The sequence below is a fragment of the Pleurodeles waltl genome, chromosome 8 (assembly GCF_031143425.1).
Source record: "Pleurodeles waltl isolate 20211129_DDA chromosome 8, aPleWal1.hap1.20221129, whole genome shotgun sequence".
Lineage (NCBI taxonomy): Eukaryota > Metazoa > Chordata > Amphibia > Caudata > Salamandridae > Pleurodeles > Pleurodeles waltl.
Window position 1 is genome coordinate 1,020,417,392 of NC_090447.1, and position 25,722 is coordinate 1,020,443,113.

At 42.2% G+C, this 25,722-nt stretch overlaps 1 protein-coding gene across 1 annotated transcript in view; it reads left to right on the top strand.

Annotated features, from left to right (window-relative positions):
- Nucleotides 1-25,722, top strand: part of KLHL1 (kelch like family member 1) — a 1,088,169-nt gene that overhangs the window by 505,154 nt on the left and 557,293 nt on the right. The window contains exon 4 of the mRNA XM_069205295.1: nucleotides 4,240-4,436. Within this exon, the coding sequence (XP_069061396.1) occupies nucleotides 4,240-4,436 (197 nt within the window). The remainder of the gene's footprint in view (nucleotides 1-4,239; nucleotides 4,437-25,722) is intronic.

Sequence of the window (25,722 nt, forward strand, 5' to 3'; positions counted from 1 at the left end):
CACAAAGTAGTTAAACATCGAATAATGTCCCAGAATGTCAATATCAGCAGAGCAGTCAAACTAACTTGTAGTTAGTGTTTGTACATTGATTGCAGTAGTGTGGGTCCAGAATCTTGTAGGCAGAGTATTGTCTGACATAAATATTTTGCCCCAATATTGTTTACAAAAATATCACCCTGTTGGAGTTAATATTCGAAAATCAACACCCAATGGGGTGACATTTTTATAAACAATATTTAGGACACAATATTCATAGCAGATATACAACCAATTAGAACATTGATTTTCCTTAGTTTCTGACACTTTTCTCTGCATATTTTCCATTTTGCATGGGGATAACAACTCATGTGAGGTGTAACAGTACATACTGCACTACTGATTCAACAGTAAATGGATGTTTACCAATGAGTAAGGATCACCTTAAATCATATAATAAGGTACAAGAGTGTGATTCTATATCCTTCATAGACACCCTAAAACTCCTATGTAGTTACATAGAATAATGTGAAAATGGCTTCTTCCATGGCCTTTTTATCCTACCCAAGCAGATTTAGATTAGACCAAGGGCCTCCCAAATAAACTGCATCTTTACATTGAATATCTCAATGGAATCTACAGTTTCCTAAATATCATCCATGACACATCATTTATGGTTGTCATGTTTCACTTCCACATTGTTTGGGCCTACTGTCCTTCCAAGATGTACCTCCTATAAAATCTAGATCTATTTCCTGAAAGAGTAACCCACAGAATTGTAATGTTTCTGTTCTTTCTCTAAGGCAAGGTCATATCCCAGTTGTGTCTTATTTGCCAAGTTCTAGTGTTCTGCAACTAAGACATGACTGCCTCCAATTCAGCTTTTATTTATCTAAGACCTTCAGTGTATCACTAGTAGTAGGATCTTGAATTTTCATTTACTCTTGAGTTTGCTAAGAGGGAGGAGTTCATTAACTTAACTGTCTCATTGAGATATTCACATGATGACACCTAAGTCAGTTCCCCTATAACAAACGCTGCTGCTGATCAGTTTCCATGAAAAAAGTATTTCCCACAAGAATAAATTGCTGAATGAGAGATGATGAGGTTGTTGAGTAGCTCTGCAATTATTATCAGGACTAGATACAGCAATAGAAGTGATAAAGGGGTGTGGGTGTGAACATCAGGAGCCCCTGGCTACACACATGCTTGGATTTGAAAATTTACATGTAGGGGGCACCAATACATCTCATGTAAAAAAGAACCCCCAGATCACTTCCTTCCATCACAGTTTATTGCTACATGATAACCACAAATTCTCCTCTATGGGACTGTTGGTGTTCACGTTTTTTAATCTTAATTCTGCACCCACATCATCTTCGTTGTATATACCTTGTGGAATATTCGTATCTCTATAAAAGTTCTTCTGCCTCAGTCGTCATTATCATAAAGGGCAATATCCATATTTAGAAAATATATTGGTGGAATATTAGATATTACTGATTTATTTGATAAAGAGATACCAATCCTGAAATGTTATGCCCCCTCCTAGTCTTGGAGATTCAATCTCTATTAAAAATTCAAGTGAATTAAGAGCTGTGTGCATGCCAAATATGTAACATTGTAAATTCAGGGCCTCATTTACGAGGTTTTGACGCTGGGCAGCACTGCAAGTAATCTTGCTGTGCTGCCCTGCATCAAAAGGAAAGTGCAGGAATGTGCCATATCTATAAAATATGGCACATTCCTGCCCTTTCCCCTTCCACTGGTGCACAATGGGCTACCATGCGCCAACATGTGTCTGCATTGTAGGGACGAGTGTTTTGTGCAGGAAGGGACACCTTACTGCAAAAACACAATCAATGAAGCCTTTCTCCTCTTTCTGTGTGAGGTGCAGAATTATTTCTGCTTGTTACACCTCCCTTGGGAAGGGGTAGGCTTTTTACACTTTCCCAGGTGTATGAAATCATCCGTGAATATGTCAAATGCCATGGGTGTTACTTGGGAACATCCACCATAACGCCCATGGCATGCCTCCCCATCGCAGTGTGAGGAAACGCAGCAGCTTGCACCGGGTTGTCTCACTCCATATCTACAAAGGCATATAAAGCCATGCAGGGTGACTTTACGTGGCTTTGTAGATATGTCTCTGCAGAGTGCTCTGGAGGACCATCATAAAAGTGACATTCTGGGAGTGCTCAGTTGTTTTCGAATCTTTTATTTTTAGTGGCATACCTAATGAATACATGCATTTTCAGCAACATATGATTTATCACTTTTTATTTGCGCTTTTATTTGCAGCATCAGCAGGCTCTTCGATTCCCCTAATAGCATTGACTTAGTTTAGTTTTTTCCTTCTTGTGAAGTAAACATACCAGCTTATGTACTAAAATGTGTTTCATGACTATTGTGATAAATGTTGAAAATTCGAATTAAAGATTTCCATTTCCTTCCACTCCCCTTGAATCCATTTACTAGGTGAGCTTGCAACTCAAGCTAAGACTCCTCAGTAGTTCAGATGCTGATATTGACTACCTGGTCAATGAGGAGGGGGTGAAGGGCTTGCTTTTATGTGGTTTTGACCTGACTGGGTGAAGATGCATTCAGAACAGATTACTAAATTCTGTCCCAAGAAAACAATGACATTTTACCATTCCTTCACTGTATCCCTCACATTCTTCATGCAGTCTGTTGAAGTCCAACAGTTATTGTTTTCGATAATATTGTGTATAGACAGGGAGTTATCGTACAAAATGGCCCAGCCCGAAAGAACTTCCACAGGGAGACAAAAAGAGTTACTAAAAGCACTATTACTACATGCTCTGTGTTATGGTTAATATAAACAACTAAATTAAATTAAAAAATACCCATATGTATTGTTGTTCTTCTGGGCGAACTTTCAAGGTCTACATTATACAACTAAATTAAATTCAATAATACTCATATGTATTGTTTTTCTTCTGGGCAAACTTTCAGTGTCTTCACTATTTGCCTCTTAGACCATCATGGGTATTATTTATTTTAATTTAGTTGCATATATTAACCATACCACAGAGCATGTAGTAATAGTACTTTTAGTAGTGGTAGGCATACGAGGAGTGACACTAGGGAGTTCAGCTTGGTCCTGATGAGGAGTCTGACCATTTAGGAGGTAAGGTACATGATATACCCACCCTCCCAACACCCCTTTATAATCATACCACCCCTGTGAGACGAATTAAATTAGTAATATCATCCAGAGGGCGGTAGTTTTAACTCACCAAGACCCCACCACTCCTATCCCTTTTAGCATTCACATTGTTGAAACCAACAGTGCTCCCACATATTCCCTCGGTCGCAGCACGCCTTGTTCTGTAGCAGAACGGGAGGAAACCCAGTGATGAAGAATGCCACCAAGGGGTAACCCTGGTGGATGAGGGTTTTTCATACAAAAAAAACTTTTTGTCTCCCTGTGGAAGTTCTTTTCAGGCTTGGCCTTTTTGTACAATTACTGAATCTTTAGGGAGGATAGACCCAGTCCTTTTGAACCCTCCTTCTCCCCTTTATTTAGTATAGAACAGGGAGTTATCTGACACCTTCTCTTATGACACACTCACTTCTCCCAGTTTATACAAGCTTACTGAAGGTTTAAACAAGAATGTGTCTTTACTGAATGGTTAGCTAGATGGGCCACCACGCTCTTCTGAATCTAAATTGTGTAGGGGTTGCAGCACAACTTATAAATGTATAATATCCAGCGTGAACTTACAGTTTTGCGAGACTGCACCTCAGTAACAAAAGTTGTGTACTCTGAGAACCTGAAGTGCTGGGTAGTGCCTGGTGGATTGTTCAAGACAAGACATTCGATTATTGTTTGTTCAAGAGCCTGTCATACTAGACACACAAAGTTGTATCTTCAAAATGCCGACAGCGTATAGTTTGTTCGTGTTCCGAGTATATGTTGTATGAATGTGCTTCAGGAATTTAAGCCAATAAATCTGAAACCGAGCTTCTTCGTATCATTATTACCTCTATTTAATATTACATTATTTTAATTAATAGAATAATAATATCCATCACTTTCCTGCTTTGCCAGCATGTGTATACCACAAATTATGAATGGGTGTACCAACATTAATTATTATTAATAGCTTTACAAGTATATAATTGGTGAAAGACTGTGGGAGAGACACATCCGCTCAAACATTGATTTATTTTATTCTTTCTAGGGATGCATATTCCTGCAAGAAAAATCTTCACAATTATCTGATCTGTGTTTTCAAGGTTGCTTGGAGTTGAAGGAGGACAACATTGAGAACCTACTTGCAGCTGCATGCCTTCTCCAGCTTCCGCAGGTGGTGGAGGTGTGCTGCCACTTCCTGATGAAGCTCCTCCACCCGTCCAACTGCTTGGGAATCCGCGCTTTTGCTGATGCCCAGGGATGCACGGATCTCATGAAGGTCGCCCACAGCTATACAGTGGTAAGGATGCTTTGCTATACGTGGATATCCACAAATGAGATACTTTGGGGCAAATTTACAAATGTAGTTGTGAGTATGGGAAGTAGGTCATACCACATGAGTACTCAACACATTTGTGAATTTTATCTTACCATATTTAATGAATACTATATAGTAATCTAATCCTTGTCAGGCAACGTTAAAAGCCATCAACTACATTAATGTATCAACTATTTAAATTGTAAGACTGAGGAATTGTATCTCATAAAACCTGTAAATTGATATATGGGAAACTCAATGATTGGAAAGTATCTCTGAACTTGGAATAGTAGTAAAACTATGGTTGCTCTTCTGAAGCTAAGGTGCCATTCTAAAGGTACGCTTAACAAAGACAATTCCAGGTTTTCAAGGTTCAAAGTGGATTGTCACGGGTATACTGATTTGCTAACACTAGTTTGCTGAGTGTTTTCAGCGTGCAACTTTAATCCATTGTTTTAGCATTCTTCAGTGCTTTTTTTGCAGTTGCAAAAAACAATGTTCAGATTTTTCCTGTAGTTCTTATATTCTTGAAACAATTGAAAAGATAACTAATTGTTGCAGAAACAAAGCAAAATAGTTCATTCTTAAACATGTAATATGGGGTTAATGTGATGTAGATATGGATTGGCACAGGTCTGTTTCAGACCCCATCAGGCATTTTAAGGTAACAACATCCATCAACAATGCTAATAGATGTTAATAAATGAGTGGTTAGCACAGTGATGCATTGACACAGTCTAGTTAGAGAATGTCTGAGTGAAGCATTGATCTGACATGATCGCTAATGCAGACACTGGTTTTAAGTAATGTGGAGAACATAATAGCCAATGTTATGCCATTAACAGTACCTTCAGATTTCCTAGGTGAAATTTATGTCCAATAGAAGCCCTAATTATGAGTGGTCTGGATATAGTGACTGATAATAGGCAACTATCCTGGTGTTCCTGACACTGAAATACAGGTAACAAGGGCTCGCTGTAGGTTAAGCTTCTCTAACATATTATGCAATGTGGAATAACATGTGGGTTTTGGTATTTCTACACAGATTATGTGTGATGTACTCGGGTATGACCTGCAGAATTTCTCTTAGTAAAACACACAGTATTACCAAAACTGGGAATACCAGGTTCAGTAATTTCACATCACTTGTGGATCCAGATGTTCCTGGTAATTCAAATCCACTTGTAATTATGACCAGAGTGTTCCAATGATGTTACGTCTGCTATCAGGCTGATACAAATTCATGTTTGCCTCTTCTGAAATCTAAACTCTCTTTTTGTCAAAGCAGCATGTTCTGCATTTTGTGTGTTTTATTTTTTGATGTGCCTTGCAAGTTTGAATTATACAACAATTCTAATAGTCCAATGTCCTAAGAGGAGCTTCTACAGCAGTTTTATGTTGTGAAATTTACCACAACCAGGTCTTCATCTCTTGTGGAACTCAAGAAGTGAGGAGGATGCTCTTATGTGTAGCAGCATGTCATTCCACGCTTTATGAGCAATGTAGGAGATGGCATGATTTTTTGGGGGATTTTGTTTTCCGTATGCGCTGGAATGCTGCAAGTAGGATTACGGGTGAGCGGAGGTGTCTGGAAGGTTTGAAAAAGCAGCTGTGATTGTTGCAGTATGTTGGGCCAATGTAGTGCAGTGTGCTAAGTTGTGAAAGGGGAGCCAGTGAAGCGCCTTCAGGTATGGTGTGGTGTGAGTGCACCTTATCTCCTGCTTTAATCCAGTGATTAATACTTCTCCCAAGAAATGAAAAATGATTTGTCTGCCATGTCAAGGTTACTCTGTACCTTTTAGAGGTGAGGAAACTGCTGGGTTTCTCTTGGCCCATACTCAGCCGGTTTTATCATCAGAAATCTGTGAACAGACAGTCAGATTTCTATAGGTCCTTCAGACCACAGAGACTATTGCCCCATCTTATTTAGAATTCAAAAACAAAAAAATTACTTTTCTGAACAGATGAAGCAAAATGATGCCTGCATGGCAAAGATCTCCTCGTCAGTGCAACCACCACACCAACTGTCAACACACTGGAGTTTTGAGAGTCCAATAGTCCAACATTTCATTCCCTCAATCTCTTGGAGGGAGCTTCTGTAAGCCATTTATGGGCAGTAATTCGCTAAACAATATATGTAGAACTAAAGACCTGTTTCTCAGTACAAGATGACTGAAATCCTGACAGAATTTTAGCGACCTCAACCATTAGTTCCTACTTCAACTTATATGTCATCTTTAGGAATATTATTCCAATATTTTGGATTCTTGGACATTCAACAAATATGTGTGATGTAGTTTTATCAAAAGCTAAAGTGCACTTTACCACCATCACCCGATTCCCACACTACTGGCTGTTTTTGAGTGAATATAATAGAAATCTTGCGGTTATGTAGTGGAGTTCCAATGGATGACTTGTCTACAATCAATGGAAGATTCTCCCATATATTTCGAAAATAAAGTTAAGAAAGTGGTGGCCCGTGAAGGTCTAGCAAAGTAATAAATAGTGAAGGGATTTTGATCATGCATTTTGTAAATTTGATTTGTAAATACTTGATCAGTCCACTCCTGGGTCTGCCAAATTGGGATGTTAGGTGGAATGTTGTTGATTTCTTGAGATTTTTGCACTGACCATTGTAATAGGTGTTATGGAGTATGGAATGGTCCCAGACTGAAGAGGCCCTGTGTGACCAATGGATATGTCCATACTATACTACAGGATGTCTTAAAACCTGATATAGTGACAGAAAGTGATTTAAATGTATGTTCTGAAGAATTGTGTCTCTCCAATTTATCTCAGGATGTCATAGCAAGCTACAGAGAAGAAGATGGCAGGGTACGTAGTTCACCATAGAAGTATTCATTTTGAGTGCATAATACTGTTGCCTATTGCTCCTCAAAAATACAACGATAAGTTTAGTAGTCCCCACATTTATTTTGTCATGTAGAATATTATAAAGAATGAGAGATTCCAAAAATATATGCATAGTTAATGAACAGTGCAATTCTGACCAGGAAACCATGGCTAATTGACAAAATAAGAAGATTGTGAAATCTTCACTTTGTTCATATCATGCACATCTGCATCATACTACCTGTTGATTTGCTCTTTTCAACATTTCATTCCCCCAGTCTCTTGGGGGGAGCTTCTGTAAGCCATTTATGGGCAGTAATTTGCTAATCAATATATGTAGAACTAAAGACCTGTTTCTCAGTACAAGATGACTGAAATCCTGACAGAATTATAGGGACCTCAGCCATTAGTTCCTACTTCAACTTATATGTCATCTTTAGGAATATTATTCCAATATTTTGGATTCTTGGACATTCAACAAATATGTGTGATGTAGTTTTATCAAAAGCTAAAGTGCACTTTGCCAAGATCACCCGATTCCCACACTACTGGCTGTTTTTGAGTGAATATAATAGAAATCTTGTGGTTATGTAGTGGAGTTCCAATGGATGACTTATCTACAATGAATGGAAGATTCTCCCATATATTTTGAAAATAAAGTTAAGAAAGTGGTGGCCCTTGAAGGTCTAGCAAAGTAATGAATGGTGAAGGGATTGTGATCATGCATTTTCTAAATCTGATTTGTAAATACTTGATCAGTCCACTCCTGGGTCTGCCAAATTGGGATGTTAGGTGGAATGTTGGTGATTTCTTGAGCTGTTAAAGAGCTGACTCATGTTAGATAACAAAAGTTATTTCTGATTTTGCACTGACCATTGTAATAGGTGTCATGGAGTATGGAATGGTCCCAGACTGAAGAGGCCCTGTGTGACCAATGGATCTGTCCATACTATACTACAGGATGTCCTAAAACCTGATATAGTGACAGAAAGTGATTTAACTGTATGTTTTGAAGAATTGTGTCTCCTCAATTTATCTCAGGATGTCATAGCAAGCTACAGAGAAGAAGATGGCAGGGTACATAGTTCACCATAGAAGCATTCATTTTGAGTGCATAATACTGTTGCCTATTGCTCCTCAAAAATACAACGATAAGCTTAGTAGTCCCCACATTTATTTTGTCATGTAGAATATTATAAAGATTGAGAGATTCCAAAAATATATGCATAGTTAATGAACAGTGCAATTCTGACCAGGAAACCATGGCTAATTGACAAAATAAGAAGATTGTGAAATCTTCACTTTGTTCATATCATGCACATCTGCATCATACTACCTGTTGATTGGCTCTTTCCTCTAACCTGTATCCATGGGACCCTTAAGTGATGAATACCAATATATTTGTCAGTTGCTTTGTCCTGCTGCCCCTCCTCCCCAGGAGTGCATAGATTTTACTGCTACCTCCATTACGGCCCAACTAGGTTAAGTGCATCCTCATTGAATTACTGCCCCTAATTAGAATAGGCATGTTGTGCATTTTGGGGAAGATGGACACAGTCAGAGGTTTTGTTGAAAAATTAGACAGGAGTGCATGGTTATCTTATTTAAGAGATACTACTGATATGCTTTATGGAGCAATTCTAGTGCAATGTCAATGTATTGACCATCCACACCCATTAACCAATCTATGGATTAACTACCATCACAGCTATCCACTCACTCCTGATTCACCCACCCCATCCATTTCTTTATCCATCCTCCTATATCTGAGTAGTCATGTGTGCTTAGATATTTACACATCCATTCATTTGCCTACACCTACATCTTCTGCCATCTCCATTCATCAACATCTTAATTTATCCTGACTCATTCTTCCATCTACTTCCCATGCATTTCCCCATTCTCCAACATCCATTCATTAAATGGCTAACACCCATCCATCCATCATACATCCATCCACTGAATCTCCCAGCCACCCACTCACTCATCAGTGTTCTACTACCCCAATAATTTCTCCATCTTCTCTAACAGGTGTCCATGTGCTCATTCCACCTTATAGGCATCTATCCACTTATTCTCTGAAATTCATGTTCAACATCCATGCATTTGCACCCATCCATCCATATGTATATATAAACACTAACATATATCCATTGTTTCATTCCTGTATACAACTATACCCAACTGTATCCAACTATGCCCCCTTACTCATGTGCTCACCCATTCATGTGTGTCTGCATGTCAGGTGCCTGTGTGTGTATGTACTTACACTGCAAGTATGAAAACTATTCCTTGCTTTTGTGTATGTATGTTTTTGTATATACTAAATGTCATCCAATTTCATTACACAGTTGTTAGCGCACAACACCAAAAAAAGGTTAAGTAAACTGCACAATATGTTTTAAATTTACCAAAGCTAATTAATTAAATGTGTACAAGTTGTCATCCACATTTTTGTAATCTGAATTAGATACTTGAACCAGAGCCCTGAAAACATTGTACTGATAAAGTATTTAAAAAAAAAATGAAAATGAATGCTATAACATGCAGAATTACCATGTAGGCCCTAGTCGAAAAGCAATGCTTTTTGATTCAAGTGAAAGCAATTGACTCTTACTGTACATTTACACCTATTCTGCTTGAATAGCCAAAACTGTACTTTGTGCAAAACTGACATAGGTTAAAAATGTAAAATATTTAATTTCTGACAAGCTGACAAGTGAAAGTGATGGCTTAATGTAAAAAAGGTTTGTTTTGACCTTCCCATGGACATATTTTTCATTGAATACAATAATGTATTAAAATGTTTTAGTTCAACTCTGCGAAATGTTTCTAATCAAACAAAGGCATAGTATAGAGAATCAATAGGTATATTTGTGTAAAATTATGTAGATGCGTAAACATGAAATTACAGTTTTCTTAAGGAAAGTTGATGATGAGAACCCTCATGGATTTATAGAAAATATTGATAAAATAATGTAATTAAACATTGCTACATGTGGACTACTGTTTTTCCAGTGTGAAGACAACAAAATGTTTTTGTTCCCAGGAAGCCATCTAAAGCTGATTGACTGACTGAAGGAAGAAGAAGAAACATATTTCTAAAGTTTTGATTGCTATGTTAATAACAATGCATGTTTCTCGAGTAGCTGCGATCTTCTCTCCAGACTCATTCACCTACCTGTCTGATTCTATGTTGCTCCGAGACTCTGCTTAGTTTCTTGACCCTCTCTTTACAGGAAGTTCTGTTTCGATTAATAACCAATATTTAACTCCGAAGCTTTATGCCATGACCTTTTGTTTTGAACCTATTTATGGGTTCTGACTGACATCTATTTCTCGTCCTCCCCAAATCTATTTCCAGGCCAGCAATAGGGATGTTTCCTTCATGGAACATGCTTAATGCTTTTATTCTGATAATGATTGATTATTTTGATCTATTAACTATTCAATAATATTGATGACATCATATGCTGAATTTCAATAAAGATGAGCTATTAAAAAGACTGATAAATAAAGCTTTTGAACTCACACCAACTCTCATTATTGGCTGAAGATAATAGCTGGAATCATAATGATTATTTAATTGATGGGAAGCTCCTGGTTAATCTCATATTCATATTCAAAATATTTTACTTTAGACAAAGACCTTAAAAGCAGCATAAGCAAGTTAAAATGTACATTCTTTATTATAAAACAACATATCCAATAATTAAATTCAAATTCAGACAACATAGAACAAATGTTTTTGTAAATGTTCCATAAAACACTCACATATAATACAAATGTAATAAAATGCTTTGGTAATGTTTAGAAAATGTAAAAAATGGGTTACCAAAACAATTATTTGGGTTTAGAATAGAAAAACAATATTTAAACTGTTTGCATAAAAGTAAGTAATTAAATCCTCTCATACCCAGACTGATATCATAAATTAACAAACATATAAAATTTAAATTTTCCAATTCCATATAGGCTTGTGTGACAAGTTATTTGCACATTTATTCAATTTGTTGCCCAGATGTTTGTGGGGCCATTAGCCCAAAGTACGTCCATCACAATTTACAAAGCAGGAACTAGCTGGGACAAGATCTTAGACCGAATAGGCCAGATAGATTTGAGGTACTTTGCAATTGAAAATACCATGTATGCTGTAGTGTCTGACCTACAAAATCTCTGCAACCCTGTGGTGCCGAATTCTCAAGGTGCTGCAAAGAAGCACAACCCAGCTCTTAGGTTGCCTGTTGTAGATTGGGAAAAAGAACAATAAATGTTCATCTGTCTCTTCTGTTTCCCTGCACTCTGGGGAAAGTTTGCAACCTTTGGTTGGACCCTTCCACTGGCTGGTCACAGTTGCTAGTGTTTGGGTTCCCAAATCTAAATCTTATGTAGAGAGATGATTCTGTGAATCAGTGATCAATCTCAGCAAGAAAAGCCTCAAAATGTATTTTTGTATCTAGGAATCTGCTAGTCTGTGTGTCAGGGTTCGTTGACTGGGTAATTTTCCTACCTTCAGTATCCTAAAAGGTTGTCTTCATTAATTTAACAGGAGAGAAGGTGATAGATGATGGGTGGTTCCAAAGATTAATCCAACCCAGGTTGGATAAGGTCTTTTTTAAATATTTCCACCCTGGTAATGTCACCACTCCTTTCTGTCCACCCAAAATATCCCTAAGTCCTACCCTATAAGGTTCCAGTTCACCAGTCAACCAAATCCTTAGCCAATACGGAATTGATTTAAAGCTAACTAGGACTGCTATGGAATGCATATCCAAATTCATTGTGAAAATTTATGGAGTACTTTGGGAATGTTTTAGTACTGCACTCAAGAATCTGTTTTCTGTGACCCCCTAATGGGTCAACATTACTATAATCCCCAAAGTTCTGATCAATAAGCTGCAGCAGCCACTGCTTGTGCTCCACAGATTTCTCAAAGATGTGATACATGGTGAAAAAAGTTGTTTTTGCAAAGGTCAAAGTGGTGGCCGCCCTATGATTGAGGAGGAACATACTCTTGATAATCTGGCTAGCCCAAGAGTTACCACTAGTTAGGCAGATTCCCAAATAATCAAAATCTAGTACTCTCTTGAGATGTACTCCCTTCAAACTTCAAACCCCTCCAAAGTGCCTGTGCAGATGAATTGCCATAAGCTTAATTTTACAAGTATTAACAGCCAGGCCATGATTGGTACAGAAAGGATTGAACCTGGCAAGTGAGTTCTCAATTCCTTTGGGGGTTTTAGACACTGATAGAGTGCCTTTAGCAAACAATAAAGCTGGCTTTTTTATCCCCCCCAAAACTGAGAGTCATCTTTATAGCCTAAAAGGAAATCAGTGCAGCCATTTGGAAATAGTAGGGCTAGGGTTTGGGCAAGAACACATGCTTGTTAGACCCCTTTGATAACTTGTATCCAGTCTCTTGTTTCCCCATTGGCTCCCACCTAATTAGTGTAATTGCCAGTATTAAGGTGTACTATGATATACAGTAAGGGAGATGGTAACCCTGTTTCTCTTAGTATATGCCAAAGTCTGTCTCTTGCAACCATATTAAATGCAGCCTTCAAGTCGACGAAAGCTACATAAAGAATGTCCCAATTTACATCCACAACTTTCTATCTTACTAACTGGAATCTAAAGACTTGACGTACCTTGCTCATTTTGGAACAAAATCCTGCTTGAAACTGGAATGATCTTATTGTCTTCAATCCAGGTCTGTAAACAATCCAGAATTTGGCTGAAGAATATTTTTGGGCTAACTTAATTAGGCTTATGGGTTGATAATTTGCCAGGTCAGATTTTGAGCCCTTCTTGAAATTAGGAACAATTTCTGCCCTCTTCAGGAGACAGGATTTTAGTCACCAGCCACAATGACATTAGCAATAGAATTTAAATAAGGTTCCCAAATAGCGGGCTATAATTTAAATACATCTGCAGTGATTTTATCCAGCCCAGGGGCCTTCCCCGGTGTCTGTGTGCAAATAGCATGGCTTGTATCAACCAGGGAAAAAAAAATGATCATCAACTTGCTCTCTCGCAGGCATAATACTTATATTAGGTAGATCCAGGGGCAACTCTTCACTGTCTTGGATATTATAAACAGCGGTATCAGTGGTATCTTCATCATAGAGAGCTTTAAAGTGACTAATCCAATCCTGGAGTAAGATGTTATTTTCTGGCCTCATTATATTTCTTTTGTTACCATGTCTGAATATATGCCAGAAAGCTGCCTGATTCCCAGACCAGATATGGTCTAGAATGTCAACCCAAACAGTTGTGTCCCATGTTACTTTGGCCTGTGTTTGGATCTTTAATACTTTGCTCTGGCAGCCTGGATGTCAAGTGAAGTGCTCCTTTTAGTTGTTTTGGTTAAGTGGAACTTAACTCCTTCGGGCCTTTTTGTACCATGTTGGGTTGATCGTCAGCAGAGTACACCACCTGGGAGAGGATTTGGTGAAGAAAGAACTCTTTAGTACCTCAAAGCACTTGTTATGGAGATCCATAATGGTATGCAGAGAGAGGTCAGGCTCTCCAAACGCATACGGGGTTTGACTAAACTAGTGGTATAATTGAGCATAAGTGACCTGAATATTGGCTTCAGTGTCCCACCTAACGTTTCTCCAATTATTGATGATAGATACATTTCCACAGGGAAACTTGGACCACCTACCAGGAGGATCAGGCTTGTCCTGGGGGTGGGGAACAGGGGGGAAAGACTGCTTTCAAATTGCTGGGTCATGCCCTTGTCAATAAGGTCAGACTAAGAGTGTAGGCCAAAAGGTAAATAGGAAATGTTACTTAGAAGAGTATTTGTTCTAAATGTAGGCCTCCTTGTTAGATCTGAGGCTGTTCGACCATTACAAGCTCTTAGATGGCAACATAGGTCTATCTTCTGTAAAACTACCTTAGCCATAGACGATATACATAGACCTGATGGTTGTGGAATACCCCAGAACTGGTCTTCATAACACACAATGACCCTAAAAGGGACTGAAGGCTCAAAACTTACATTGAAATCTCCTCTAATGATAACATAATCCACATTACCCCGCCCTTTCAATACAGTCTCTCCATAATAATAAAATGTGAGACTCAGTCGACTTTGTTGTGCTTTTATTGTACACATTGTATGGAAAAAGGTTTTTTTCCCATTCCAGGATGAAAGTTCTAACCGTACTATATCAGGGGAATCAATGAATAGTTGCTTGACCGACACCTCAAAGCAGTACCAACCCATGTGGTAAGTACCCCAGATGGCCTGCCAACCTGAAATCTAATGGCTGGTACAAAACATTTTGCATCCATGGTTATGGGATTGAATATTTCCCAAGTTTCCTGAAACATGCTAACATTACCATCTTCTTCTGGCATTTTATTCCTTAATCCAGCTATATCCCATGACACTATAAAATATTGGTTTTAGAAGTGTTAGTGGTCTGCACTGCCTGCTGGGACATTGTGATCTCAGTAAAAGGCATGCATGGCAGAGTTCACATGAGTGGCTTTACCACAACATACCAGTTAGTGTGAACCTGACAGGGGGAAGCCAATGACTGAGTTATATTTGCGATATCAGTATGTGAAGAATTCCCCTGCCTAAATGTTACTTTAGCCTTTGCTGATCGGCTGGATCTGAGCTTTTTAAGTGGCTCTAGTCAGTCTATAAGGGTCATATGAGAAGAGACCCAGGGTCTCTCATCCCTTTCCAACGCAGATGGATGAATCTTTAATTTAATCTTAGAGTTGGATGGCAGGAATGTACAGGCTTCCAGTGATAGGAGACCACTTACAATGCAAGGATGTTTAAATATCAGCTTAATAGAGTCTGGGTTATCATCTACTCAAGACAAACGTGAGGCCTCAAGGATGTCTGAGCGGATTATAATATGACACTTTCCTGCTAGAAAGGAAACTTTCGCTAAGTAGGTCCTCTCCTAGGCGGCTCCTAAAACAGGTTGCTAAGGGTTTATCCTGCTGGGAATGTCAAAATGGGAGTACAGGCAGATTAAGGGTGGGAGTGTTAAAATTATTAGCTATAAAGGTTTTGGGCAAGAAGGAAAGATTTCAGTGAGGAGTAGTGGATTTGTAACTCTTGCCCACTTCTCCTGGGAAGTTTCCAGGTGGCCAATCAAAGGGCCCCGATTGAATATTTGATGTTTGGATCTACCGTAGGCATTAGGATGCTGAGAGGGCTCACAGATATTTCTCCTGTTGCACTACAGGGGGGCAAAGGATGCTTCCTTTGGAATACCAAGCAACAAAATTTTAGGTAGAGGGTCAGAATGGGGAGAAACATCCCTAAGGAGTTGTAAAGAACTTCGGTCTGCCTCAGAACTCTCCTTCACAGTCCTAGTAAAACAATATTTCATGGGAATAGTAAACAGGATATATATCACAGGTAGTGATCTGTTTAAAGGTGCAACATAGTTCTTAGGTCATAAATCTCTGCCCTCATGATAGTACTCTTCTTCCATAGGTCCTTTATTTGGTCTCTAATCTCATCTGCTGCTGTTGACCATCCATCATTATTTCAGCTACTTAATTGGCACATTGCAAGGTGCCAAGGGTGAGAAGCAGTTTGTGCAAAGTATCATATCTTCTAGCAGAACATGGGGTCAATTTGGGATTGGATTTGGGGAACTGATACAGTATTGCTCTCAGTGATGGATACCTATTTATGGTGGACAGAGGGTTCATTGGACTAAGGGGGTTTATTTGTTGGTCCCTTTTTACTAAATAATAGATCTTCTTTAGTTTTTCTAGTTGTCAAGCCTGATGAGTTTGGATTAGCAGAATGCAAAATGTGTTCTGTTTCTTTGATTAGCTCATCAATATCTCGTTAAGTGCAATTCTTTGGGGATAGACCAGGGTCTTCCTTTTTTATGGGCTCTCCCAAATGTTTTTCATTGCACTTTCTTTTTACTACATTTTTTTCAGGTTCTACTTGGGCCCTTTCATTAACAGGGTAATGGTGTAAGGAGATGGACAAAAATACCTCGGGTGAGAATAAAATCAAATAAAACAATAGGTAACTCAACACAATGGCCCTCAATATGCCCTCGATAAATAGCTACAATGTAGCAGTGCAGTAGCAGTGAACAGCAAGTTTACCAAAGCTAAGGTATGTCAGTCTACAAGGCCTTTGTGTGTCAGAAGATAGCCAAAGTCAGTATCTTTACGATATAAAGAGGAAAGGATCTGATGAGCATATGATTCTCAGCTTGGCTAAGAAACACTTTAAATTGAAATATAAATAAACTTCAGGGACCAAAAGACTCAAAGTCAATTCAAGGTTAGATCATGCAGTTTCTTCTAATAACAAGTAACTCACTGTTACACCGCGGCGCTCGCCGCGGCCGCGGGCTCAGGTTGCCGCGGCGCGGCACGTTAATTTTGCCGCGGCCGACGCCCGGGCCGCGGTAGACGCCGAGGCAGACACCCAGGTCGCGGGGGTCGCCGCGGCTCCGGCGAGGGCCATGAAGGCTCCAGGGAGCCGGTCTGGGGGTCACGGCGCTCGCCGCTCCCCCTTTTTCAAGTTCTGCCTTAAAGGCAGACGCGGCAGAGCCTGAAACCCCGAGGGGGTTTCAGGCATGGCCGCACACAGCGCATTATGCGCTTAACATTTATTTTTCTTGCATGTATTCACCTGCCCACCACCACTTACCGATGTTCCTAGGACAAACCGAACCCTTACACTGGGGGTTCTTTATACTTGCCTTTTTTCTCTTCCCAGCATGCTTACCACTTCCTCTCTACCCAGCATGCATTGTTTAACACACATACCTAATTCATTACTGTTTTCTTTTCCCCAATCCAAGATGGCGGTGTTCTACTTCCTGTTTCCTGTTTCCTGTCCAGGGGTATTTAAGGGGATTCCAACTGCCTGTTCATTGCGTTGCAACACTCCTTGGTGATAGTCACGCTCCTATTTGATATCCTTCTGCGAATCCTGTCTGTTCCTGATTGCTTTGTTTTCCTGCCTTCCTGAACTGCGGTCCTAATACCCTGGTGTCCTCCTTTTCGTTTCAGGGAGTTCCTGTGGAGGTTTTTTACCCTACTGGGGTTTTTCCTCTGGGACTCCTTCTGGAGGGCACGGACTGTAGTGGTTCGCTCATACCAAACAGCACCGTGGCTACCGGAAGGGGTCGCCCCTACCTCGGCCAGAGCAGAACCCGTCGGAACAAGGACCGTTCCCCTACGCCTCTCCGCTGCGAGGGTAAGACCGTTGAGAACCGCGACAGATTGCAACGCCCACAATTCCTGTTGCAGTCCGGAACTATGGATAACCCAGTGGTAAACACGGAACCTACTAACCAGGACCTACTGGCGACGATACAACAACAGGCTCAAGAACTCCAGCAATTACGTACTGAGAATACTGTTTATCGACAAGCCTTTGCCTCCAGGACCACAGATGTCTCTGCAGTAGCCGCCTCTACACCTCGATTTTCCGGGGATCCCACCACATTAAAAGAATTCCTGGATGCCTTAACGGTGTACTTTGCCTTTCGCCCCTCGCAATTTGTACAAGATAAGACCAAGGTGGGGTATTTGATTCGTGCCTTATCAGGACCAGCCTTGGCCTGGGCCACACCTCTAGTAACCAGAAACGATCCCTGTCTATCTAATTATTCCACCTTTATCACTACTTTTAAACAGATGTTTGAACACCCTGGACTCGAGGCGTCAGCAGAAGAGGCTCTTTGCGAAGTCCAACAAGGGAGTCAGGATGTATTACAATACATCACCCGTTTCAGACAATTAGCTGCAGAAACAACCTGGGTGGAACGTACCTTGGTGACACTCTTCCGTAGAGGTCTAAGAGAGGACATCAAAGATGAACTAGTACATTCTGCCAGGATAGAAAACCTCAAAGGGTTGATGGACCAAGCACTAACTATAGAGTATCGGTTAAATGAACGACGAATGGAGAAAAAGAAGAGTCGTTTGCCTTTTCACTCAGTACCATCTCGTCCCTTCGCCCATCGTTCCGAGGAAGCCCGCCCTGAATCCAAAGGGAATACCGAGGAAGAGCCCATGCAGATTGACACAGCTCGCGGACCTCTATCCGCCAGCGAAAGGGAACATAGACGAAGGAAGGGGCTTTGCCTATATTGTGGTGCAGCTGGTCACCTAATTCGCGCCTGCCCCATTCGTCCAACCAAGCCCTTGGGAAACGCCAACTCCCGTCCCCAGTAAGAAGGGTGAGGACGGGATATTGTGATATACCTTCTATTTGCTCTTCCAGGGAGGAAGGAACTGCTCTTTTTCTCTTACCAGTTACCCTCCATTTAACTGATGGCCGTGAAGCAAGAACTTTGGCTTTATTGGATTGCGGAGCCAGTGGCCTATATTTAGATGAAACCTGGGCCAAAGAACAACAAATAACACAAATACCCAAAGAAATACCAGAACAGGTACATACTGTTGATGGGTCACTCTTGGCCTCTGGACCGGTACAATACACCACCCCTACTTTCTGTTTACAGTTCGGTAAACATCAGGAAATTCTCTCATTTGACTTAATCTCATCACCACACCATGTCATGATCCTGGGAATTCCATGGCTTACACGGCACAATCCTTACATCAACTGGGAAACAAAAACCATTTCGTTATCCTCCCATTTTTGTCAACACCATTGCTATCCGGCCGGGGATTATTGGTCCCCAAAAAGTCTCTCAACAGCACCTGCCCAGTTGGGAGGATCCATTAATGTTCTACAGGGAGTTCCCAGACAGTATCAGGACTATATCGATGTATTCCAGAAACCAGAAAGACCTGAATTGCCACCCCACAGAGAATACGACTGTGCCATTTCTTTAGAGACAGACACTGTAGTTCCTTTTGGGCGGATGTACTCCCTCACCGAACCAGAGAAACAAATTCTGAAGGAGTACTTAGATGAGAATCTACAAAGTGGGTTAATAACTCCCTCCTCTTCACCCGCCGGGGCTCCTCTTTTCTTTGTACCAAAGAAAACCAAAGACCTGCGTCCCTGTATCGACTTGAGAGGGTTAAACAGGATCACTATCAAAGACCGGTATCCGCTACCCCTCATCAAAGACATCTTAGAAGCAGTCAGAGGAGCCAAGAGGTTCACTAAGCTGGATCTCCGAGGAGCCTATCATCTGCTAAGAGTCAGAGAAGGTGATGAGTGGAAGACCGCCTTTAGAACACCTTTTGGTCACTACGAATATAGAGTAATGCCCTTCGGACTCACTAATGCCCCGTCCATCTTTCAAAGATTCATGGATTCTATCTTTTCTGATCTTTTGCAACAAACAGTGGTAGTGTATCTTGACGATATCCTAATTTATTCGGTTCATCCAGAGGAACATTCCAAACACGTCCGCCAAGTCTTAGAAAGACTCCGACAACATCATTTGTTCTGTAAGCCTGAAAAATGCGAATTTGATCAGATAGAAGTGAAATATTTGGGATACTGTATAGACCAAACCGGAATTGCCATGGACTCAGACAAAGTACAGGCTATATTGAACTGGCCATCTCCTTCTTCCATCAAGGAGACTCAATGTTTTCTGGGACTAGCTAACTTCTACCGGCAGTTCATAGCAGACTTTGCCCAGAGAACCAGCTTCATTACTCAAACCCTCAAAAAGGAACACCTAAAGAAAGGTTTTTGTTGGACACCAGGCGCTGAGTCAGCTTTTCAGGACTTAAAGAAAGCCTTTAGTCAAGCCCCTATTCTTCGACACCCAGACACTAGCAAACAATTCATTGTTGTCACAGACGCCTCAGAAAGAGCCATTGGGGCTGCCTTGTTACAAAGACAAGACGATGATGACCTAGAACACCCTGTATTCTATCTATCCCACATTCTATCTGATTCTGAGCGAAACTATTCCGTGCTAGAACGCGAATTACTCGCCTTAAAGGTCGCGTGCACTGAATGGAGACACTTTTTGATGGGATCAAAGGAGCCCTTCGAAGCCCGGACCGATCATAGAAATCTACAGTGTTTAAGAAATTTCCAGTGCCAAAATAGCCGGCAAGCTCGATGGGCCTTCTTCTTCAGCCAGTATGATTTCTATATCACCTACATCCCTGGTTCTCAGAACATCCTGGCGGATGCCCTGTCCCGACGTTATCCTGGGTGCGGTGATTCCGCGGTTCAAAACTTATTCGACAACAATAAAATCATAGGGGTAGCACAGACCTTTTTAGATCAAGTTAAGTCTGAATATGCCCGTCTACACGAAACAGAGCTAAAGAGGTTACGTCCACAGCTGCACATAGATCATGACTACTATTATCATGATAAGGCCCTGTTTTTACCCACTAAAACAGTGCAAATCGAAGCCTTACACATGTGCCATGATTCTCCTATTGCGGGTCATCGAGGAGTGAAAGCGACTCAAGATCTTTTGCTTCGCTCTTTCTGGTGGCCAACTCTCAAGGCTGACACTGAGGCATATGTGTTATCCTGTCCTACATGTGCTCAAGCCAAGACACCCCGAACCAGACCTGTGGGCTTACTCCGCCCATTACCTGTTCCCCCAGGCCCATGGCTTACCATATCCACCGATTTTATGTGCGCCTTACCTTCCTCAATGGGAAACCACGTCATAATGGTAACTGTGGACTCCTTCACCAAGATGGCCCACTTCACGGCCTTGAGAAAGTTACCCACGGCAAAGGAGTTAAGTCAGGTCTTTACTCAAGAAATTTTCAGGCTACATGGGCTACCCCAAGTTATTATATCAGACAGAGGTCCCCAATATATCTCCAGTTTCTGGAACCAATTCTGCAAGATCTTGGGGATCCAGGTGGCCTTGTCATCCGGGTTCCACCCTCAAACCAATGGACAAACAGAACGACTCAATCAGGGTCTCGAGCAGTACTTACGTAGCTTCTGTAACGCTACACAAAGTAATTGGGCTCCCTACTTACCGCTTGCCGAATTCTCCTATAATAACTCTCTACACAGTGCCTCTAAAGTCTCTCCTTTCTATGGCTCCTATGGTTTCCATCCCAGGGCCTTCCCAACTCCCCTGAGAGACAACTCCAACCTTCCCGCCATCTCCTCTTTCGTTCGACAGCTACGGGGTATACAGCGAATTATCCATTCTAACCTTGTGTCCGCCAAGTCCCGCATGAAGACAATAGCAGATAGGAGACGCTGTGCCGCTCCTCTATATCAAGTCCATGATAAGGTCTGGCTCTCCTCTAGATTCCTACCTCTCCGACTCACCCAAAACAAATTCAAGCCCCGCTTTTATGGTCCCTTTCTCATTCTCAAGAAGATCAACCCAGTGTCCATGCGTCTTCGCCTACCTCGGACATGGAAGATCCACCCAGTATTCCATGTCTCGCAACTGAAACCTTACCGTCCTGATCTCTTTCATAGGCAGTTGCCCTGTCCCCCTCCTTTGTTGGTTGACAATGTGCCTGAATACGAAGTGCAGGAGGTCTGTGACTCTCGATTTTTCCATGGGCGCCTCCAATACCTTATTCATTGGAAGGGATACCCTTTGAGTGAGTGTTCCTGGGAGGATGCCTCTTCAGTCCATGCTCCTCTTTTAATCCGCCGCTTTTTTCGGCTCTTCCCTCACAAACCCGGGGCCTCGGGGAGGGGGCATACTGTTACACCGCGGCGCTCGCCGCGGCCGCGGGCTCAGGTTGCCGTGGCGCGGCACGTTAATTTTGCCGCGGCCGACGCCCGGGCCGCGGTAGACGCCGAGGCAGACACCCAGGTCGCGGGGGTCGCCACGGCTCCGGCGAGGGCCATGAAGGCTCCAGGGAGCCGGTCTGGGGGTCACGGCGCTCGCCGCTCCCCCTTTTTCAAGTTCTGCCTTAAAGGCAGACGCGGCAGAGCCTGAAACCCCGAGGGGGTTTCAGGCATGGCCGCACACAGCGCATTATGCGCTTAACATTTATTTTTCTTGCATGTATTCACCTGCCCACCACCACTTACCGATGTTCCTAGGACAAACCGAACCCTTACACTGGGGGTTCTTTATACTTGCCTTTTTTCTCTTCCCAGCATGCTTACCACTTCCTCTCTACCCAGCATGCATTGTTTAACACACATACCTGATTCATTACTGTTTTCTTTTCCCCAATCCAAGATGGCGGTGTTCTACTTCCTGTTTCCTGTTTCCTGTCCAGGGGTATTTAAGGGGATTCCAACTGCCTGTTCATTGCGTTGCAACACTCCTTGGTGATAGTCACGCTCCTATTTGATATCCTTCTGCGAATCCTGTCTGTTCCTGATTGCTTTGTTTTCCTGCCTTCCTGAACTGCGGTCCTAATACCCTGGTGTCCTCCTTTTCGTTTCAGGGAGTTCCTGTGGAGGTTTTTTACCCTACTGGGGTTTTTCCTCTGGGACTCCTTCTGGAGGGCACGGACTGTAGTGGTTCGCTCATACCAAACAGCACCGTGGCTACCGGAAGGGGTCGCCCCTACCTCGGCCAGAGCAGAACCCGTCGGAACAAGGACCGTTCCCCTACGCCTCTCCGCTGCGAGGGTAAGACCGTTGAGAACCGCGACAGATTGCAACGCCCACAATTCCTGTTGCAGTCCGGAACTATGGATAACCCAGTGGTAAACACGGAACCTACTAACCAGGACCTACTGGCGACGATACAACAACAGGCTCAAGAACTCCAGCAATTACGTACTGAGAATACTGTTTATCGACAAGCCTTTGCCTCCAGGACCACAGATGTCCCTGCAGTAGCCGCCTCTACACCTCGATTTTCCGGGGATCCCACCACATTAAAAGAATTCCTGGATGCCTTAACGGTGTACTTTGCCTTTCGCCCCTCGCAATTTGTACAAGATAAGACCAAGGTGGGGTATTTGATTCGTGCCTTATCAGGACCAGCCTTGGCCTGGGCCACACCTCTAGTAACCAGAAACGATCCCTGTCTATCTAATTATTCCACCTTTATCACTACTTTTAAACAGATGTTTGAACACCCTGGACTCGAGGCGTCAGCAGAAGAGGCTCTTTGCGAAGTCCAACAAGGGAGTCAGGATGTATTACAATACATCACCCGTTTCAGACAATTAGCTGCAGAAACAACCTGGGTGGAACGTACCTTGGTGACACTCTTCCGTAGAGGTCTAAGAGAGGACATCAAAGATGAACTAGTACATTCTGCCAGGATAGAAAACCTCAAAGGGTTGATGGACCAAGCACTAACTATAGAGTATCGGTTAAATGAACGACGAATGGAGAAAAAGAAGAGTCGTTTGCCTTTTCACTCAGTACCATCTCGTCCCTTCGCCCATCGTTCCGAGGAAGCCCGCCCTGAATCCAAAGGGAATACCGAGGAAGAGCCCATGCAGATTGACACAGCTCGCGGACCTCTATCCGCCAGCGAAAGGGAACATAGACGAAGGAAGGGGCTTTGCCTATATTGTGGTGCAGCTGGTCACCTAATTCGCGCCTGCCCCATTCGTCCAACCAAGCCCTTGGGAAACGCCAACTCCCGTCCCCAGTAAGAAGGGTGAGGACGGGATATCGTGATATACCTTCTATTTGCTCTTCCAGGGAGGAAGGAACTGCTCTTTTTCTCTTACCAGTTACCCTCCATTTAACTGATGGCCGTGAAGCAAGAACTTTGGCTTTATTGGATTGCGGAGCCAGTGGCCTATATTTAGATGAAACCTGGGCCAAAGAACAACAAATAACACAAATACCCAAAGAAATACCAGAACAGGTACATACTGTTGATGGGTCACTCTTGGCCTCTGGACCGGTACAATACACCACCCCTACTTTCTGTTTACAGTTCGGTAAACATCAGGAAATTCTCTCATTTGACTTAATCTCATCACCACACCATGTCATGATCCTGGGAATTCCATGGCTTACACGGCACAATCCTTACATCAACTGGGAAACAAAAACCATTTCGTTATCCTCCCATTTTTGTCAACACCATTGCTATCCGGCCGGGGATTATTGGTCCCCAAAAAGTCTCTCAACAGCACCTGCCCAGTTGGGAGGATCCATTAATGTTCTACAGGGAGTTCCCAGACAGTATCAGGACTATATCGATGTATTCCAGAAACCAGAAAGACCTGAATTGCCACCCCACAGAGAATACGACTGTGCCATTTCTTTAGAGACAGACACTGTAGTTCCTTTTGGGCGGATGTACTCCCTCACCGAACCAGAGAAACAAATTCTGAAGGAGTACTTAGATGAGAATCTACAAAGTGGGTTAATAACTCCCTCCTCTTCACCCGCCGGGGCTCCTCTTTTCTTTGTACCAAAGAAAACCAAAGACCTGCGTCCCTGTATCGACTTGAGAGGGTTAAACAGGATCACTATCAAAGACCGGTATCCGCTACCCCTCATCAAAGACATCTTAGAAGCAGTCAGAGGAGCCAAGAGGTTCACTAAGCTGGATCTCCGAGGAGCCTATCATCTGCTAAGAGTCAGAGAAGGTGATGAGTGGAAGACCGCCTTTAGAACACCTTTTGGTCACTACGAATATAGAGTAATGCCCTTCGGACTCACTAATGCCCCGTCCATCTTTCAAAGATTCATGGATTCTATCTTTTCTGATCTTTTGCAACAAACAGTGGTAGTGTATCTTGACGATATCCTAATTTATTCGGTTCATCCAGAGGAACATTCCAAACACGTCCGCCAAGTCTTAGAAAGACTCCGACAACATCATTTGTTCTGTAAGCCTGAAAAATGCGAATTTGATCAGATAGAAGTGAAATATTTGGGATACTGTATAGACCAAACCGGAATTGCCATGGACTCAGACAAAGTACAGGCTATATTGAACTGGCCATCTCCTTCTTCCATCAAGGAGACTCAATGTTTTCTGGGACTAGCTAACTTCTACCGGCAGTTCATAGCAGACTTTGCCCAGAGAACCAGCTTCATTACTCAAACCCTCAAAAAGGAACACCTAAAGAAAGGTTTTTGTTGGACACCAGGCGCTGAGTCAGCTTTTCAGGACTTAAAGAAAGCCTTTAGTCAAGCCCCTATTCTTCGACACCCAGACACTAGCAAACAATTCATTGTTGTCACAGACGCCTCAGAAAGAGCCATTGGGGCTGCCTTGTTACAAAGACAAGACGATGATGACCTAGAACACCCTGTATTCTATCTATCCCACATTCTATCTGATTCTGAGCGAAACTATTCCGTGCTAGAACGCGAATTACTCGCCTTAAAGGTCGCGTGCACTGAATGGAGACACTTTTTGATGGGATCAAAGGAGCCCTTCGAAGCCCGGACCGATCATAGAAATCTACAGTGTTTAAGAAATTTCCAGTGCCAAAATAGCCGGCAAGCTCGATGGGCCTTCTTCTTCAGCCAGTATGATTTCTATATCACCTACATCCCTGGTTCTCAGAACATCCTGGCGGATGCCCTGTCCCGACGTTATCCTGGGTGCGGTGATTCCGCGGTTCAAAACTT